This window comes from Crinia signifera, chromosome 8 (genome assembly GCF_055691185.1).
Source record: "Crinia signifera chromosome 8, ASM5569118v1, whole genome shotgun sequence".
Classification (NCBI taxonomy): Eukaryota; Metazoa; Chordata; class Amphibia; order Anura; family Myobatrachidae; genus Crinia; species Crinia signifera.
In genome coordinates, this window is record NC_139224.1 from 100,625,798 (window position 1) to 100,645,796 (window position 19,999).

A 19,999-nucleotide genomic window follows, 5' to 3' on the forward strand; every position below is an offset into this window, starting at 1 on the left:
GACTGCATGAAATAGCATACATAGTACAATAAACAAAATGCAGGCAATAATTGCATACATAGTATAATAAACAAAATGCAGGCAATAGGGCATAAGACATGCAATAACTATAAAGTCAGCACATGCAAATCTTGGTTAATCGTGAACAAAAACACAAATGATATGTTCACAAAGACACTATTCTAATAAACACTGCATGTCAACGCTAATGAGTTTGAATGCAAAAATGTAACCAATGGTGAAATATCTAAGCCTGTAAGGCTACTAAAATGAGTCGCGCTGGAAGAGATGTAACGGAAGCGGTACTCGCATAGCTGTCCTAACAAAGAAACCAATACCCCGGGAGCAGACTGGAGTGTATAAGCGCAATAAGTGTAAATGAGACAATAATGCGGTGAGGAGCAGTGGGTGCGCATGCGCAGTCCGAACTCAGAGGCAGGGTACCAATTCGCTGTATCGTGTGCTAGTCACAGATAAAATTATGGTATTGTGTAGGCATGCATCCGTGTCCACGGTAGAAAGTCAAAGTACTAATAAAGGGCAACAATGCAAATGGCTGAATGAAACCTAGGAACAGCGGTGACAGAAGCGATGTCAAGTTAACGTATGTAAAAAAAGAAGCCTAGTACGTGCACAAAGGGAGTAAGGCAGATCTCATAACACAGGACCGCAATAAGTCAAAAAGGCAACATGATGGATGTTAAGAGGTCAGAAAAGCATACAAGCAGAAACAGATAAAAACTACAATATGATCAAATGAAGACTACAGAAAACATGAAAGGGAGGATCTCATTGAGTCCATGGGGTTGTACCGTGTCCAATTTATGTATCCTGTATCTGGCTTCCAATCTCAGTAGGGCTTTGCCTCTATCACCTCCACGAAGACTTTGTGGGATACAGTCTATCATTGTGTATCGCATACTTGGTAGGTTGTGATTAAATGTCTTCCAATGGCGGGCTACAGGTTGATCTGAGCCTTTAGAGCCCAAGGCAGCCCGTATGCTGGACTTGTGTAGGGAAATCCGCCCTTTAAATTGTCTTATAGTCTTTCCAACATAAAGCAAGACACAGGGGCATTTAATGTAGTAAACAACAGCCAATTTGTTGTTTACTACATTAAATGCCCATGTGTTCTGCAGGCGGGGCAGATGTAACATGTGCAAAGAGAGTTAGATTTGGGTGTTTTATTGTTTCTGTGCAGGGTAAATACTTGCTGCTTTATTTTTACACTGCAATATAGATATCAGTTTGAAGTACAAACCCCACCCAAATCTAACTCTCTCTGCACATGTTACATCAGCCCCACATGCAGTGCACATGGTTTTGTCCATTAGAGAGTGATTGTGCCTTTGCGAGTGAACCAGAATAACCCCATATACATCGCAAATGTTAGGAGACTTTAAGTCTAGGTGCTTGATTTTAAACACCTGTGACAATGGGTCTGATTGAAACATCTGAATTCAATAGTTAACAGGTGTGGCCAAATAGTGTTTATATTATTACTTAACTGTGCTAGATGCTTCTCAATTCCGTAAATGCATCCTATGTGGTGGTGGTCTTATTACTGTTATTATTTTAGTATTAACCCCTTCCCGACATTTGACGTACATTTACGTCATGGTCGGGAAGTACTTCCCGACACATGGCGTAAATGTACGTCATGAGTTCTAACTGTCACCGCGTCTATAGACGCGGTGACAGTTTGGAGATGTCTGCTGTCCCTGACAGCAGACATCCCCCCTCGCCGCCCAGGGGGGGCAGGGGTGCCCCCCCGGTCGGCGATCGCTGCGATTGGCTGTTCAAAAGTGAACAGCCAATTGCAGCGTTTTCTGTGTTACCGGCGGCTAAGCCGCTCGGTAACACAGAGATCGGTGGTGATCGGTGCTGTTAAGTACAGCACCGATCACCACCGAACGGCAGCCCACCCTCCCACCCACCCGCCAGCCTCCCTCCCACCCGGCAGCCTCCCTCCCACCCAGCCAGCAGCCGCAGCGCCAGCCCCCCTCCCACCCCCCCGCCAGCCGCAGCACAGCAGGAGGAAGAATATGATTTTTAAGTGAATGGGATTAAATGAACTATATATATATATATATATATATATATATATATATATATATATATATATATATATATATATATATATATGTATATATATACACATATATATATATATATATATGTGTGTGTGTATATATATATATATATATATATATATATACACACACACATATATATATATATATACAGTGATCGGTGCTGTTAAGTACAGCACCGATCACCACCGATCGCCAGCCCCCCCCCCTCCCACCCCCCCCTCCCACCCGGCAGCTCCCCCTCCCACCCACCCGGCTGCCGCAGCGCCAGCACCCCTCCCACCCCCCCACCAGCCGCAGCGCCAGCCCCCCTCCCAAAGCTGGTGAGCAAAATGGGGTCACATGTGGGGGGGTTCCACTGTATTGGTGCTTCGGGGGTCTTGCTAATGCGACATAGCACCCACCATTCATTCCACCACCAAATATCACTCCTTCCTTTCTGAGTCCTGCCATGCACCCAAATGGTATTTTTTGGTCACATATGAGGCATTGCCGTACTCGGGAGAAATTGGAGCACAGATTTTGGGGTGCTTTGTCTCCTTCATTCCTTGCGAAAATGAAAAATTTTGAGCCAGAACTGCATTTTTGTGTAAAAAATTACATTTTTTTTACACAAAAATGCAGATCTGGCTCAAAATTTTTCATTTTCGCAAGGAATGAAGGAGACAAAGCACCCCAAAATCTGTGCCCCAATTTCTCCCGAGTATGGCAATGCCTCACATGTGACCAAAAAATACCAGTTGGGTGCATGGCAGGACTCAGAAGGGAAGGAGTTATATTTGGATTTTGCAGCACAGATTCTGGTTGAATGACCCCTGAAGCACCCATACAGTGGAACCCCCCCACAAGTGACCCCATTTTGCAAACTACACCCTTCATGGAATTCATCAGGGGGTATAGTGTACATTTCAAACCCCCAGGGGTTTCACCAATTTTGATACAACTGAGCTGTGAAAATGAAAAATTAAATTTTTTCATTTTCACAGCCCAGTTGTATCAAAATTGGTGAAACCCCTGGGGGTTTGAAATGTACACTATACCCCTAAATGAATTCCCTGAAGGGTGTAGTTTGCAAAATGGGGTCACTTGTGGGGGGGTTCCTAAATTTTAGCATCTTATGGTGCCTAGAAACCTACATGGTGCCTAAAAAATAATCTCATAAAAAGGAGGCTCCAAAATCAAGTAGGTGCTCCTTCTATTATGAAGCCTGTGGTTTGGTCAACGTGCACACTAGGGCCACATATAGGATATTTTTGAAAACAAAAGAATTGGGGGAATCAATTTTTAGTCACATTTCTCTAGTAAAATCTACTGTGTTCCTTAGAAAAATGTATTAAAATTGCAAATCTGCAAAAAAAATGAAATTTTGAAATTTCACCTACACTTTGTTTTAATTCCTGTGAAACACCTAAAGGGTTAACAAACTTCCAAAATGCTGTTTTGAATACTGTGAGGGGTGCAGTTTTTGAAATGGCATCATTTATGGGGGTGTCTCACATACAAGTCCCTCAAAGTCACATCAGAACTGAACTGGTCCCTAAAAAAATCAGTGTTTGAAATTTTCTTAAAAATTTGAAAATTTGCTATTCATATTGTAAGCCTCCTAGTGTCCAAAAAAATTAAAAGGAAGTTGAAATAATGATGGAAACATAAAGTAGACATATGGTCTATGTTAGTTATTAACTATTTTGAGTGGTATGATTATTTGTCTCACAAGCAGAAAATTTAACATTTTGCAAATTGCAAAATTTTCCATTTTTTTTACGACATTTTGGTATTTTTCACAAAAAAACACAGACTGTATCGACCCAAATTTACCACTAATTTGAAGTACAATGTGTCACGAGAAAACAATCTCAAAATCACTGGGATAAGTAAAAGCAAAAAAAAGTTATACCCACTTAAGTGATACATGTCAGATTTGAAAAAAATGGCTCTGTCAGGAACGCAAAAACTGACTGTGTCAGGAAGGGGTTAATATTATTATAATACAAACAAAAGACTGGCTGCATAAGTATAACCTGCAAGATGTATAATTACATATCAAAATGCAAGGAGAGGAAGCGATGCTCACAAGAAATCATTTTCCGGCACAGCCACTTGCTGTGCAAGTACTTTCTTCATGCCCTTCCTCTGCTATGCCTGTACATATACCCTGTAATGCCTTACATAGCTGTACCAGTGCACTTTTCCCCTAGCTCCTTCCCTAACTGTACCTGTTGATGAATCCTCTAGCTCCTCCATTGGGTGATTCTTGGTGTTGCACGGGAGAGCTACACAAATTCAAATGACATACTTCTCCAAAATTCCAAGATTGTAGTGGGTCTTAAATTATAGAGTACGTCATTGCTACTAAGCAATTACATTTTCATATAACAACAATTTCTTAACAAACCAGCTTAAAAGGAAAGGAAATGTAAAGGTGTGTGATACACGGGACATTAAGTTTATTATTTTGGAGAATCGCACCATTGTATACTGGTCATCCTCTGGGCAGTATTTAATGCTCCCGATTCACCATTTTCTTTCAGCGAATCAGGCTTTGTCGAAAGCAAAGAGTGAATGCTGGCCAGTTCTCCGTTTCATGCTCGCTGCAAGTCCCTGGTGTATTTCAATGGGGTTTTCACTGGTATACGCCGAGAGCATATTCAATGCTAGGATAGCAAACTGCTTTCAGCATGATTTTCACCATGATTCACTGTTTTGCATTCGACATCTTTTTAAGGTGAACTGGAATGTGATCTTTTAAAATAAAGTTGTTTTTTTTTGGTGCCCAAAAAAAAAAAAAAAATTATTCTGTGAAGGGGCATGCTATTTGGATTCATGTGCTGCATATATGTAATTATTTTTATTTTTTTACACATTACACCAGCAGGCATAGGTGTGCGCACATTGAGTGTTAGGGGTGCACAGGCACCCCCAAATGCTGTGCCCACCCTTATGAACAACTCCCTGCCGCTAGCAATACCAGCAATACCTTTTACCAAAGTCTTTTGCTTTTTAGACCTGTATTCCGTTAAAATTAGTGCCCATCAATCAATTGTGAGTTTCGCATTGTTAATTGTACTAGACCGTTGTCATATCGCTACACACCTGCATAATCCATATACTTTATATGCATGTACTGTTATACAGAGTAATGAGAATATTAAAACTGGAATAGGCCGGAGATTACGTTCTGGCTGAGAGACATTTTATATTTTAGCGAGTACCAATAGGTGACGGTAAACATGCATGATTAGCAGTGTTAGACATACCCAATGGGCAATGCTAGACACGCCCATTAGGTGGCGCTAGACACACCCCTTTGACGGTGCACCCCCTAATAAAATGGGCTGCGCACGCCTATGCCAGCAGGGGACAGGGAGCCGCTCATTACATATTCACTGCACACTGGTCCCGCTTATTACATATGCACGAGCGGGACCAGCGCAGCGGCTCCCTCCACCGCATCCCCTGCCAGCTTGTGCTGAATGTGTCCCCGGGAGCCCTCCTTCTCCCCCACAGTGTCTGGCGCAGGCAGGGAGGCTTCCATCTCCTTGCCTTGCGTCATCCCCACGGCTCCCTGTCGCATTGGCCGGGGGGGTTTATAAATCGCTGTGGGCTGGCAGCGAATGCTCCAGCCCTCCGGAACGCAGCGAATATGGATTCGCTGCACATAGCCATTAATGTCATTAAATACTGCCCTCTGACTACAAGGATGTTATGAGAACATCTAGCTAACTAGTGTAGAGTCGCACCTGCACAAGAATGTTGTATTAAAAAGGTTGCAAATGTATCTTTTATTTTTTGCACTCAAAAAAATTACAGAGTTTTTCTTTATTTGCACCTAACATGTTCTGTAGTCTAGCATATGTAACTTTTTTTTTTTAGCTGGTGCAAACGCACATTAATATAGCAATAATAGCTACTTTCACAAGAGGATGGATATGATGCTAGGGCCAGGGCAACTCTGAATTCGGTTGACTTAAGTGTGACTGTACTGGATACACTGTCATTTGCTTACAGACGACAAATCTTTAAAGGGTGATTAAAGCCCCATACACACTACAACAGGGGTCCTCAAACTATTTTGCTCTGGGACCCCATCAGACAATAAAAAATAATTACAGGACCCCAGCAAGTTACTGCAGAAGGTCATCACATCACATGTGTAGTCAGCAGAAAGCGCATGCATGGCAGCATTGTGGAGGCACAAAATGATGAGTCTAAAATAACAGACAATTCAACAGATTTTTCAGACTCTTTTAAATCACTGACTGAGATTAGAAAAGTCATCTGCCTGATGTTCAGCAACATGGAGTCGTGACCCCATGCTGAGAAGGTCGGGACCCACTTTGGGGTTAGGACCCACAGTTTGAGAACCGCTGCACTAGAAGATAAAGTGAAAGATATCTTTCGGAAAGCCTGTTCTGAAAGATATACTTTAGTTTATCTTCTAGTGTGTACGCTTTATGTCATTAATGCCCCTGGGCATCGTTAACGTCCCCCTCCCTTGTCCAGCATGTCTGGAAGAGGGAGGTCCTCGTTAACGACGGCCATGCTGCAGCACGGCCATCGCTCCTCCCGCACATCCTTCGGAGCCATCATAGGCAAGTGTGTATGCACTTGCTGATGCCGGCACCTTCCCCTGGGTCCCCACTGACACCGATATTGGCGTCAGTGTGTTTGGGGCTTAAGAGGTGACCTACGTTCCCCTATCTGCCAACTATAAATAGGCACATTTTTCATTGTTGAATGTAAGTAAGTTTCAGTATAGAAGTCAAATATAAATGTGAATCTATACAGTGAAACTGTACAAAATAGATTGTTTTATTTTTAAATTGGTGTTAACGCCTTTCTTTGTAAATCTGTCTGTTTTCAACCTGCTACCTTCATCTGTCACTTGGCAAAATGTGTAAAGATCCTTAAAAAAAATGATCTTGTTAAATGAGTATGGGATCACATAAAGATATCTTGTTCTGTTTTATATGGAATAGATAAATGATCTGCTGTGTACAACTGTTTTATGTTCTAATAGGGCAGCACGGATGATGTAATGGTTAGCATTACTGCCTCACAGCATTTTGCCCTAACTGTGCAGAGTTTGTATATTCTCCCCGTGCTGAGTGGGTTTCCTCCGGGTACTCTGGTTTCCTCCCACAATCTAAAAATATACTGTAGAATAATTGGCTCCCAACAAAATTATCTCTGCAATGAATGTGTGTGCATCTGGTAGGGAATATAGATTGTAAGCTCTACTGGGGCAGGGATTTATGCAAATGTTAAAATATTCTCTGTAAAGCGCTGCGGAATATGTGTGCACTATATAAGAAACTGATAATTTAATACTGCAGAAATGCTCATTAATACTATCCTCTTGTTGTAGCTTTGTCTTTGCAGGTACCTTCTCTCCCCCTTTTATTATCCACTTTTTTTAAATACTATGAATGATATTTTACCCCTCGCTCCTATCCCTGTTTTTCTTTTCCTCTCAATCTGCCTTTTCTCACCTCCTGCAGAAGCTTCTATAATTATGGGAGGGTTTGCAATGCTCTAAGATGCACAAGACATTTTTCTATTGATCGCTGGGCCCTAGTTCACACTATCAGGGAATAGAACGTTAGGCTAAAGGCTGCTGCTTTGTCTATGACATAAGCCGGGAGAGAATCCCCCCTCCTATGTCTGCACTGTTTATAAAACGCTCCACAGACCTGCTGGCTAAATGAATTTTAAAGACTTCCAAGGTTTTAAAGTGGATTTTCCCCAGAGAATGGGACCAGGCAGCTCGCCAACACAAAGCGCTCTGTCCTGCTCGCCGTGCGTGTCTGTCTGCATGTGTATTTGTGTGTGTGTCTTACACATCTCTGTGTATTGGTGTTGGATGGTTTCTTACAGACATTTTAACCTATAATAAAATAATTACAAAAAACTTATTAAGAGTAGGCACAAAGTACAACACTTTTTTGTTTTATAGAACTATTTAAAACTCCTGTATCTATTTTTTTTTGCATAAATCTGTTTCTGCAAAATATAAAAATGTTTTGTACAAATGAGAAAAAAATTTCAAGAATGGTTCATAGCAGGCCATATCGCGATATCTGGACCCACAATCAGAAAATCACTAATGCTGCTTTCAGACCGCAAAACCTGCTTTAGACCAGGTATTTAAAACGTTTTTTAAAACGGGTCAGAGGAAGTTTACCCCCTTTCACACCGCATCTAAATACCTGGTCTAAAGCAGGTTTGCGGTGTGAAAGCGATACAAAAAACGGCTTCTGCTCCCCTGTGCACTGTGGCTCCAGGGGGGTCCTCCCGCAAAGCTGAATAATTTATTGGGGGGCGGGGGGACAGGACTCATTCACCATCCTGCACTGGCCAACGGAGGAGAGGAGTGCACTATAGAGGCAGAAGGAGTGACTCCCAGCGAGTGCGCGGCGGCTGGGAGCAGCAGTGACAGCGGGACTCCGGTCCCGACATCCTGTCCACGCCACTACCCAGCCCCCCCCCCCCAATAAATTAATCTGTTTTGCGGGACGACCTGCGGGCAGCATCTCTTCCCCCCTCGCCCCCCCCCCCCCCAATAAATTAATCTATTTTGCGGGCAGCGTCTCTCCCCCCTCGCCCCCCCCCCAAATTAATTAATCCATTTTGCGGGCAGCGTCTTTCGCCCCCCCCCCCCCCCCAAAAAATAAATAAATTCATCAGCTTTGCAGGAGGACCCGCGGGCAGCGTCTCCCCCCCCCCCCCCCCCCCTGAATTTCAGCCTGGGAGCAGGACAGGAGCCGCAGGACAGGCAGCGTCTCTGTTTGGCGATACATACAGCCAGACACTGGAGGTATGCACACGACGGGGTGGGGGTGTCCTCCCGCAAAACAGCACTGTATAGACATGGGGGGGAGTGGGGAGTGAGGCTGCCCGGGGGTCCTCCAGCCCCGCAGCACGGATCCTACCTGGGCAGCGCAGCACAGCGCAGCACAGCGCAGGGGTCCCTACAGTGTATGTTATATCAGTGGCGGGGTCCCTGCAGCATATGGGAACTAGTAGCTGCAGGGACCCCGCCACTGATATAACATACACTGTAGGGACCCCCTGCCCCCAGTGCGATTATTCCCCTCCCTGTGCTGCCCAGGGGGGAATCCCGTTTCAGATCCGTTTTGACACCAAAAAAAATACGGGTCTGAAACGGGAAGGACCCTGCTTTTTTACCGTTTCCAAAAACCGTTTTTTTGGAAACGGTAAAATCACTTTGCACCTTTCAGACCGCACACATTACCGTTTCAAAACGGTTAAAAATCGGCAAAATACCGTTTTTTTAGTGCGGTCTAAAATGGGCATAAGATGTGCAGATCCAGGCTGGGGCTTTGAAGGTAAAGAAGGTGTAAATTCAGCCTCACCCCCTTAAATTGTCATGTCTGAAACTTTTATATGTAAATGCACAAAGTAGACATATTCAAAATCCACGGCAAAGCCTTCTCTATTAGCACTGAAGTACTTTTACTCCCTGCCTGGAATTTGAAAGCAAAATAGCACATCTAACTTACAAAAGAAGGAACATTGCACATACCGCCTCTTCCATACTTTTCCCCACTCCCAACCTGACCTCCCCTCCCCCCGACATGGTAAAGAATCAAAACTAAGGGTTAATTAAATTACCTGCAAAGGGTGCAAGTTGACATGGCATTGAAATGCAAGCAACAGCACCTGCATGTCACACTCATTGCACCCCATTAAGAGCCTGAATTTGCTGTTACACCCACAGAGACATTGAGCAGTAAATCGGTTGACCATAAGAATCCAGGACCAGAGCCCCGACTACCTTCAAATCCCAAAACTCTCCAACCGTGCAACAAACCTCACAGTGACATTTCTAGCACCTGTGCTGTAAAATAAGTCCTATTCCACGGAAACTTATTTCCTTACTTCTGTCCTGTAAAATTAAAATATTATTTTTACTTGTTATATAAAAATGCGGATACCCAACACGCCTTTATTCCTGATCTGCACAGACTCCTCCAACTGAAATTGTAAACTTTATATTCCCCACAGGCACCAACATATACATAGTCCAATTTCCATAACTGGCCACATTCGTCAGATGTACAGTAGATTATAACATCAGAAATCATAATTGGCGCAGTCTCCATTTTGTAACTTACACAGATATACAAACTCCTTTCACTTAAAACTCTTCACGTTGAAGATGTGCAATATTGGTGGAAATAGGCCATGTTTCTGTTATTTTGAAAATGCAATAGTGAATAAAGTTTTTCGGGACTATGTAAAAACCGGACCGGACTAAACCCCGGACTGCCGGACAGGACATCAAAATCTGCAGTCCGGAGCTTGTAGGGTCCGGTCCGGGGGGTGTCCTGTCCAGGGGTGTCTTGTCCGGGGGGGTCCCTGTGATAGCTATCACCAGGGACATGGGGGAGGGGAGATTACAGCCTCCCCGGGTGGTCCGGTCCGTCCGGTTTTTGCTACATGCCCGGACCATACAGGGAGGCTTTATTCTACCCCCCCTCCTCTACCTGGTGACAGGTGTGACAGGCAGCCCCCCCGGACAGGACACCCCCGGACAGGACACCCCCTGGACCGGAGGCTACAAACTACAAAATGCAGAGTTTGATGTCCGGTCCGGCGGTCCGGGGGTTTTGTGTTGGTCCGTTTTTCACCTATACCCAAGTTTTTCTGTTAGAATGTGACCCAATTACACAAAGTTTCCCATTTTGAGTACATATACGGCTTTACAATAAAAACATTTTAAATAAAGTTTACAAAGCATGTGTCTTAGAATTTACTTATAATTTGTGTGTTTCCATGTAAAATGTAAAATTCGAGCTACAGTACCTCCCCAGCTGTCTTCCCCTCTTAGTGTTTTATTATATTGTGATACCTTCTGACAAATTCTTCTGAATCATCACATCAGTAGTACACAGGACCTTTTCAATATAGCTAGGAATCTCATGTGATATCCATATGTCTTTATTAAAGAGGATTCTCAGCAGGAGTGTGGGAATCTCAGCCTCCTTTCAGAGATCCAGGTTTAAAAAAAAAACAACCAACGAATCTTCCAGTGATTCCTGCTTGCAGGCCTCAATGAAATTTTTTCCTGAAACGCTGAGTGGAAATAAGATTCTTGCGGCCCACCATGCTGGCCCTCCCCTGCCAGCTGGGAAGCCTCAGACCCAGTTTGATTCTTTGCCTCTTCCCTTTACACTCCAGACAGATATTTTTGTACATACTGTAGCTAGAACCTGACATGAATCCACTGTAATTGTCATGCCTAACAATATATTCAGTAGCTTTAGATAAACTAAAAATGCTTCTTCCAATTGCATTATATTTAGTTACCAAACAAAAAACAAAAGTTGCATTGAAGTTATTTGTTTGACCATACAAAGTGCACATATATGAACTCCATTGCTCCAACGTACAGGTGGCACTGCATGGTTTCAAATTGGGTGTATTTACCGAAAAGTCTGCCATAATACATCATCACTTTGTGCCCAAGTCCTGGCACTTTCCATGCAAAACTTGAAAAACTTTTTCTAAAGCCAGGAACCAGTGGAGTGAGCATTAACGGCTATCTCCCAATGATGGCACCTACTGAAAAGTCTCAGGTTAACCCTCATCTGAAGGAGACTAGACAAGCGGCATGTGAGAAGCTATTATCTGGTGATGTGTGATTACCAGAGAAAACCCCTGCTCTGCAGAAATCATTATGGAGTCCAGTTATGCAGCAGTATTTCTCCCACCCTGGCTTTAGTACATTTAAGAGCAGATTTATTTGAAAGAGCAGAGTTGCTGCTTCCAAACGATGTGGCCTTTTTAATGGTAAATTCTGTGTGGTGATAATATGTCAGCCTGCACTGCACAACTACTTGTACACCTGGCGGATGTAGTAGGGCATTAACTGTGTATAATTCCCCCATTCTAACTCCTACACACAGCATCTGGAATGCCACAGGTTGCCCAACCCTTCTCTATCCTATTGAAAGTTCGGTACTTGTTTCCTAGCACGGCGCCCGTTGGATTGATCGCATGCCTTAAGTTTAAGGTACTTAAGGCATGCGATCGACACGATGGACCAGATTTTCTGTCAATCACCAGTGTATTTGCCGGTAAAAGAGAAAATCGCGTTGATCGGGTCCATCGCGGCCCATTATAATGGCCCGCGATGCGACCGACGCGATCAACGCGATTTTCCCATAGAGAATAATGTTAAATGATTTTTTGAAGTCGTCCGTGATGCGATCAACGCGATTTTACATAGGGAACAATGGGAAATGGGCCAATATGCGCGGCGGCGGTACGCGTCCTCCGACCTTTTCATACCCCCACTATCCACGGCGGCGTGGAGTTGATTTTATATAGTGTGGCGAGTGCAGCGAGCCACCGAGCCCGAGCGTGGTGAGCCCCGCGAGGGGACGCGTATACCTGTGAAGTTATGCGCGTCGTCACGCTTCGGGCTCGGTGGCTCGCTGCACTCGCCACACTATATAAAATCAACTCCACGCCGATGTGGATAGTGGGGGTATGAAAAGGTCGGAGGACGCGTACCGCCGCCCCTCGCGGGCTCGCTGCGCTCGCCACGCTTCGGGTTGGCGTCAATAGTGGGGTGGCGTTAAAAATGGAGGGCCATTTCACCCATCAGGGGGGGTTTGCTATTAAAATGGGGGGTTTTGAGGCTTTTTACATTGAAATCAATGTAAAATTGGGTCTCGGGGAACATTTTACATTGATTCCAATGTAAAAATCGCGTCCATCGCATGCAATTTGGTTGGCATGCGATGCGATCGACGCAATTTTTCGCAATCGTGGGCGCCGTGCTAGGAAAGTACCGAAAGTTCTTCCGCATACCGGTATCAATACACGTAATGTACTCTCATTTACTGCAATAAGTGGTTTGCCTTTTTGAGCTGCCATATTTTTTTTCCAAATTTAAGGGATGATTCTGAGTTTGGGGCAAAGCAAAAAAAACACCAAGTACTGTACTGTAACTTTTCACCTAGACAAACCATGTTACAATGGGTGCAAACTCATGCATAGTAACACTGGTTTTGCATGTTCTGTAGCTCACAGATGCTGGATAATTTTATCTAATTTGTGTGAGTTATGTATAATAAAAAAACTGGTACTCATGATGAAATTTGAGGTGCCATAAAAGTGCCAAAATAGGCTCATCAGCTGTGTTGCTAATAACCATTTTACCAATGTTCACCACAGCGCTGGCAATGTTAAAATTCTAAGAACGTTGACATGTGATATGTAGGGTAAGGCAGGCTCAAGGAGGTTAAAAGGGCATTAGGGATACGGTAGATCTACTTATTGGACCTCTCCAGCATCAGAGGTCTGATCTGGAAGCGATATTCACATGGCCGCTGGGTCCTAGAAGATACCACTGGAGCTGCCAAGAGAAGATAAGTCATCGGTGGGCCACCTGGACAAAATGTCAACATTATATACTGTAAAAATTTGAACGCTGTGTACATGATGACTGTCAACACAGTAGTTTGTTTGTTTTTACTTTTGCTGCTGCCAAAGGATCAAGGGTAGGGGGTGGGGGGATTAAATTAGATGCCAAAGTAGAATCAGCCATTGCCTTGGCATTTTAACACTGGCAGCAGCATCCCATTGTCCATCTGGCCAAATGCCGGATTTGTCTAATGGTGTGTGCTACCTATGTGGAGCAAGTGGCCAATGTTTTAAGTTTGAGCATGCCTCCTGCAGATTACCCACTGAAGATCACAGATCAAATTTTGATACAAAGAGATGGAATTTTGGTTACTCTTATGTTTGAAGTGTGGCTGGTGAACATCCAATGTTGTGTCTTTGTATGCAAGCAGCAGATTAGAGAAGCAGACAGTCGGCACCTCAATAGAATGCCCATTGGCATTAGCATACATGCACATAAAGATGCAGTCATGGCTGTATTGTTTATTCTTACTGTTCACCTCTAGGGCCCTCAGTGCTGGAAAGTTTAGATGATCATTTATTTATGTTAACATTAATTCTAAGTGTAGGATTGTAGGACTCGAAGTAACTCTCCCACATAGTGGGCCTTATTCTAGTTCACTCTTTCTGACAAAATACTTCTTAGATGGACAAAACCATGTGCACTGCAGGGGGGCAGATGTAACGTGCAGAGAGAATTAGATTTGGGTGAGTTATTTTGTTTCTGTGCAGAGTAAATACTGGCTGCTTTATTTTTACATTGCATTATAGATCTCACTTTGCAGTAAAACCCCACCCAAATCTAATTCTCTCTGCACAAGTTACATCTGCCCCACCTGCAGTGCACATGGTTTTGTCCATCTAAGAAGGATTTTGTCAGAAAGCGTGAACTAGAATAAGGCCCAGCATGTGGTTAGAGGTTAATTAAGTGGAGGATAGGTGGCCAGAACAGGACGCTGTCTATCAATAACCTATATTTACCATTGATTAAGTTTGAGATCGGTTACCTTAATTTGAGACTCTTGGGACTTTTGTTAATAATACCACTGGCCAGTTGAGATTTGATATTTAATTGCAAACTTGAAAAATAAGGTCCTGTGTAAGTGGATAGCCCATGGCTGATCAATGTGGATCTTGTTCCTATTTTTAGTAATGTTTTTATATGATATGCTCTTAGTTTATATCATACTAATATCTTATTCCCTATTTCCTTTTGTAGGACCTTCTATGCATGGTGCCAAAGTTCTGTTTTCCCTTTGCAATTGAAAGGCAAGTTCATACTCTCATTACTTTTTATAGTGCAAGATGCAAAACCACTGTTTGCTAAGGGGCAGATGTGTGAAGCAGTGAGCCAGTAGAGAAGTTGCCCATGGCAACCAATCAGCTGCTCTGTATAATTTTGTATTATGCAAATTATAGATGTAACTTCAGTGCTGTTGGTTGCCATGACGCAACTTCTCCTTGACTCAATTTTCTTCCCTTATCACTGCTTCATACATTTGCCCCTAATACCCCTTTAACAACAGAGCCTCGACCCGGGTTATTGCCACTCCACTCCGGGCCTTGGTGTAAATGGGGTAAATAAATTTCCCGGGTCTTGTTCCCCGGTTGTCCGACCCTGCAAATGATCAGATTCTGACCTGGGGCATACCAGTCAGGGGCTGTGTGAATGGGTAACTCGGGTCATGCGACCCGCGAACCCATTTCCACCAGTAGGGGAGCCCATACCTCTGGACTGCAACTTCAGTCCGGAGATTGAGCAGGGACCGCGTACAGCATCCGTTGCTGTACTATGCAGACAGCAGCGGAGCTTGGGAGGAGATGAATGGATGCCTGTGTGCGGCATCCATTCACCTCACGGACTGAGGCTAGGGGCAGCCCAGCAGCTTTCCCAGGTGCTTGGCTTGCCCCCAGGGCATCTGTCGGTGATGCGGGGGTCCCGGCTGGCGGGTTTCCCAGCGCTTGGAGATGATGTAATCTCTAATAACCAACTAAGGGCCGCCTTCACTGGTATTGCCTGCCCGGCATAATGCCAGGGGATACAGGTGTAAAAGGGGACAACTATCGGGTCGCATCCAAGTCGGAACTGAGTCCAAAAACCTGGGTGCGACCTGACAGTTCTGGTATAAAAGTGGTATAAGTTACATACATGCCTTTCATACTGCTCTGAATAGTGATGCAGTGCTATATCAGCTGCACAGCCTGACAAAACTGTCATTATAGTGAGGGAAGTGTTATAAAGGGGCCGAAATACAATGAATACATTCTGATAAACTTCTTTACAGATAATACTACTGGTATTAATTGATATGGCCCTCCCTATCTGTTACACAACAAACTTTTTATATTTATTTACTTTTAAAACAAGTAATATTCTTTCCATTTCTTTATTCAGGGGGACCCAGACTCAGATGGGACAGCACTTTACCTTTGTTCTTACTGATATAGAGAGCAAGCAGAGGTTTGGATTCTGCCGTCTGACATCAGGGGGTAAAATATGCCTGTGTATTCTCAGGTGAGTCTACTAGACCCACTTTTATTGTATATTAAAATTTGTTTGGAAGGTTTTTGTGTACTTTTTAGTGCTTTTTCTGTTACATATTCTTTACCCCACATTATTTTTCTTCCTCCAACAATCTATTCACCTTTTTATATTCCGTTACCCCACTCAGCCTCCTTCCCGGCACTTTTCCATTTCCTAAGTGTCTTTTACTTTTCTTTTTCACTCTCAGACATCAAGTGTTTTCAATTTCCATGTACTCTTTTTCCATGTACTATATGGGAAATGCCCCTTCCCCCTCCAGTCTTCAATGTCTGGACAAGAGGAAAGGCAGTTTCCTCCCGATCTTCAAATATCAACCTGCTTAGCGAGGGTCTCCTTACTAACTCAGAGCAGTAACTGCTCACCTGCCCCTTCCTACACACACCGTTTCCTCTCCGTCACTTAACCTCTGACTTTTTCAATTTAAAAAATGTCCCGTGCAGTGGCACCCAAGTGGCACAAGAGCCTGGGGGATGGCTGGGTTGCTAATAGCTAGCAGCTTTGGAATCCTTTCCAGGAGAAACTGTTTGAATCACCTCCTAATGAGCCATGAAATATGGTGAGGTTTGTTAATTGGGACAGCCCCTGTTGGGGCCATGTATTTCACACCAGGCTAAAAACTCCGCAAACCCTCACGTTATATATTATATGCAGATGGAACCACTTCAGTCATTACTTCAGGTGACATAGTTATTCTGCATTCTTGCTGCATCGATTTTCCTCGCAAATCCCCAATAATCAGCGTAAAACAGAAAATTGCCTATCCTATGAAACTGTGTGAAAAATATATAACTGTGCATGTATTATTATTGCTATCATTATTAACAGTTTCTTATATAGTGCAGCAAACTCCATTGTGCTTTAAAGTTGTAAAAAAGTGATAAAACAAAACCGGGGAATAACAGACAGTCATAGAGGTAGGAAGGCCTTGCTGGCAAGCTTAAGGCCCATGCACACTGAGCGACTTTAAGCTGGAAGCAACTCAGTTTTCTCGTTTGAGCTGCTTTCAGCTCGAAAGCAACCCAGCGTGTATGGCGGAACAATGAGCAGTGAGTGCTGATGCGCATTCCCACATTATCACTGGCCCAGCTGCTCATCTGGTATTACCAGCAGATGAGCGGCAGAGTGGATGGCTTTTCATAGCATTCTGCTATGGAAAGTTGTCCACCCCAGGGAAAATCAATAAAATGGGCAAAAACTGCTCAGTGTGTATGCACTGAGCATTTTTTCAGCCCAGCGATTTCCCCATCATTGGTCAGCATACACGCTGGGCAAAATCGCTCAGTGTGTATGGACCGTTATAAACTATATAGGCACTGCTACACAAGTACTTTAAAACAGGTACTTGCATATCTGTAGGGGCGCCTGTAGATAAGTTGCTTTGTCAAGCTGCAGCCTGAAAAGTAGGGGGTGTCAATCCCTTTATAAACACACATGTATATATATATATATGTATATGGCGATGGTTGCGTTCTATGAATGACCAAAAATAAAAACACTGTATTACAGTGAAATTTAAGAAAATATATACAAGGTGTACATTTATTATTACATGTATATTAGTTTAGAAAGATATCATACCAATTGAATAATGGGGCTGGCGTTCCTCCAAGAGATTCCATTATATTGGAGGAACACCACCCACATTATTCAAGTGGAGGAAGCATTAAAAAGGAAGCCACCACACCACCCACCACTCGGATCATCTCTTTTGGGCCCAAAAAGAGGGACATTGCACATATTGAGGTGACAGTATCAATACTCTTTATTCTGGATGCAGCTTATTTCTTGTAATATATATGCTCGTTCTCTTGAGCCTTTTTAAGTAGTATGATATCTTTTTAATCTATTATACATGTATTAATAAATGTACACCTTTTATATATTTTCTGTCTTACAGTCTTTTTATTTTTGGTCATTCATAAAGCGCAACCATCACCCTATATATAATTGCTACACAAGTATAGTGCTCCCAGTTGCTTACCCCTTTGAATGTCAAGTGAATTTGTCAAAATAGGTGTGAAAATTGGCAAGAAAACATTTTAATTCATCATAGTGACCAGTAATGTTTACCTTTATATAGGATATATAATCTGTTTTTCACATATTTTTTTATTTGAATTTACATAACAAATGTGAATATTCTGCACATCGTTCAGAAATGTTGGAACTCAAAGGGTTAATGGTCTAGCCAGATTGTAAAGCTTCTTGGTTTGCTGTATGATGATGTCACCCAGGAAGCACCAGGATGTGAAAGTGAAAAAAGCGAAAATATGAGACGATGTGTATGGACTATACAGAAGGGTTGTAAATTGAATAGGAAAGTTTAATATGCGCTGTTCATGCAACTACACATCCATTAATATATTATGTACCATATATACTCGAGTATAAGCCTACTTTTTCAGAATATTTTTTATGCTGAAAAAGCCCCCCTCGGCTTATACTCGAGTGAGGGTCCCACTTGAGTCAATACGTTTTCCCAATTTTTTGTTGTAAAATTAGGTGCCTCGGCTTATATTCGGGTCAACTTATACTCGAGTATATACGGGGTATGTCTTTTTATGTTGATCTTATATAAAGATTGCATCCACATGTTTAAGTATCAGTAGTTTTTTTTTGGGGGGGGGGGGGATCTGTACAGTGATCAAATACCTATTGATTTTCAGGATGCTGCAACAGCCATGTTGACTTAATATTCTAAAGTATTTGTTTTCAATATGGCTAAAATAGCACATGCTTAGTATGTCTAAATTGATCTGAATAGTCTATGCAAAAAAATGGTTACCTTTTATTTATATATATGTACAAATGTCCAATCAATTTATGAACACTGGTCTGTCAATGTGCTTACAGGATAACACCCCCCCCCCCCCCCCCAGACACTTTTAATATTAAAACCACAGTATACACCTCTGCAGTTTTCCTATAGTCAGCAATGTCACATCTTACTTTGTACAGTAAAGCTTTTCCCTGCATACAGTGTCCGCTCATGTTTAATGTAGAACTCGTCACCCATTCTCTACACTTTGTAATGAGCTCCAGACACTGCAGTGCAGTTCTGTGGAATGGGGGCCAGGCTGACATGACATTGAAATGCATGACCTCTCCGTGCAGTGCAGCGAAGCCCAGTATCCCTACTTAGCAGGGACATAAATCTGCCGCCCAGAGGAGGGAGATGCCCACACAAGGGACAGGCTATTTTTCATAAGACAGTGTAAAAGCAATATTCATGCAATAATATGATAAATGGTTCTGCACTGCAGTGAGCACAGGCTTTTCCATGGCAGATAAATGAGCAAGTGTCTCCATACTTCCACTGATTATATGTGAGTGTGAATGTGTGTTTGTTAGGATGCAGATATAAGTACACAGTACATATGTCCCATTAACTTTATCAGGCTTTATTTTGACTAATGCAGTTTTGTCCCTGCAGTTATCTCCCCTGGTTTGAAGTTTACTACAAGCTGTTAAATACACTGGCTGATTATTTGGTTAAGGAACAGGTAATGTGATTTCTGTATATTCTATGTGATCTCGCTTGTTGTAGTCTTTTATATTTTAAAAGTTACCTATTCTTGTTGCAATAATATTTTTTTTTTCCACAGGTCTTTAGATTGTAGTTTTTTTGTATCCAAAGATGTCTTCATTTTTTTCTTTCTTGTTTAAGTATGTTAAACCACGGTTATTACAGTAGTTTCAACACCACAAAACATTACCTGCATACCTGTTGAGTGTAAAGTTTTGCAGGCCAAGGTGGGATTTCAGTGAGTCCCATTTATTTAATGGGGGTGAAAAGAGGGTAGCCTTGAGGTTTAACACCCAGGGGTGTTCAGATGGAGGTATTTTTTTTTCTCACCTATTAAATCTGTTTTCTAACATTAACCCATTGGGGTGTATTCAATGCCGTGGGCGAGCGGTGACAGGG

At 42.9% G+C, this 19,999-nt stretch overlaps 1 protein-coding gene across 5 annotated transcripts in view; it reads left to right on the forward strand.

Annotated features, from left to right (window-relative positions):
* Window positions 1-19,999, forward strand: part of DENND1B (DENN domain containing 1B) — a 214,830-nt gene that overhangs the window by 76,234 nt on the left and 118,597 nt on the right. For all 5 annotated transcript variants that reach the window (XM_083156880.1, XM_083156883.1, XM_083156878.1 and 2 more), the window contains exons 4-6: window positions 14,749-14,798; window positions 15,925-16,044; window positions 19,508-19,577. In XM_083156880.1, coding sequence (XP_083013006.1) covers window positions 14,749-14,798; window positions 15,925-16,044; window positions 19,508-19,577 — 240 coding nt within the window. The remainder of the gene's footprint in view (window positions 1-14,748; window positions 14,799-15,924; window positions 16,045-19,507; window positions 19,578-19,999) is intronic.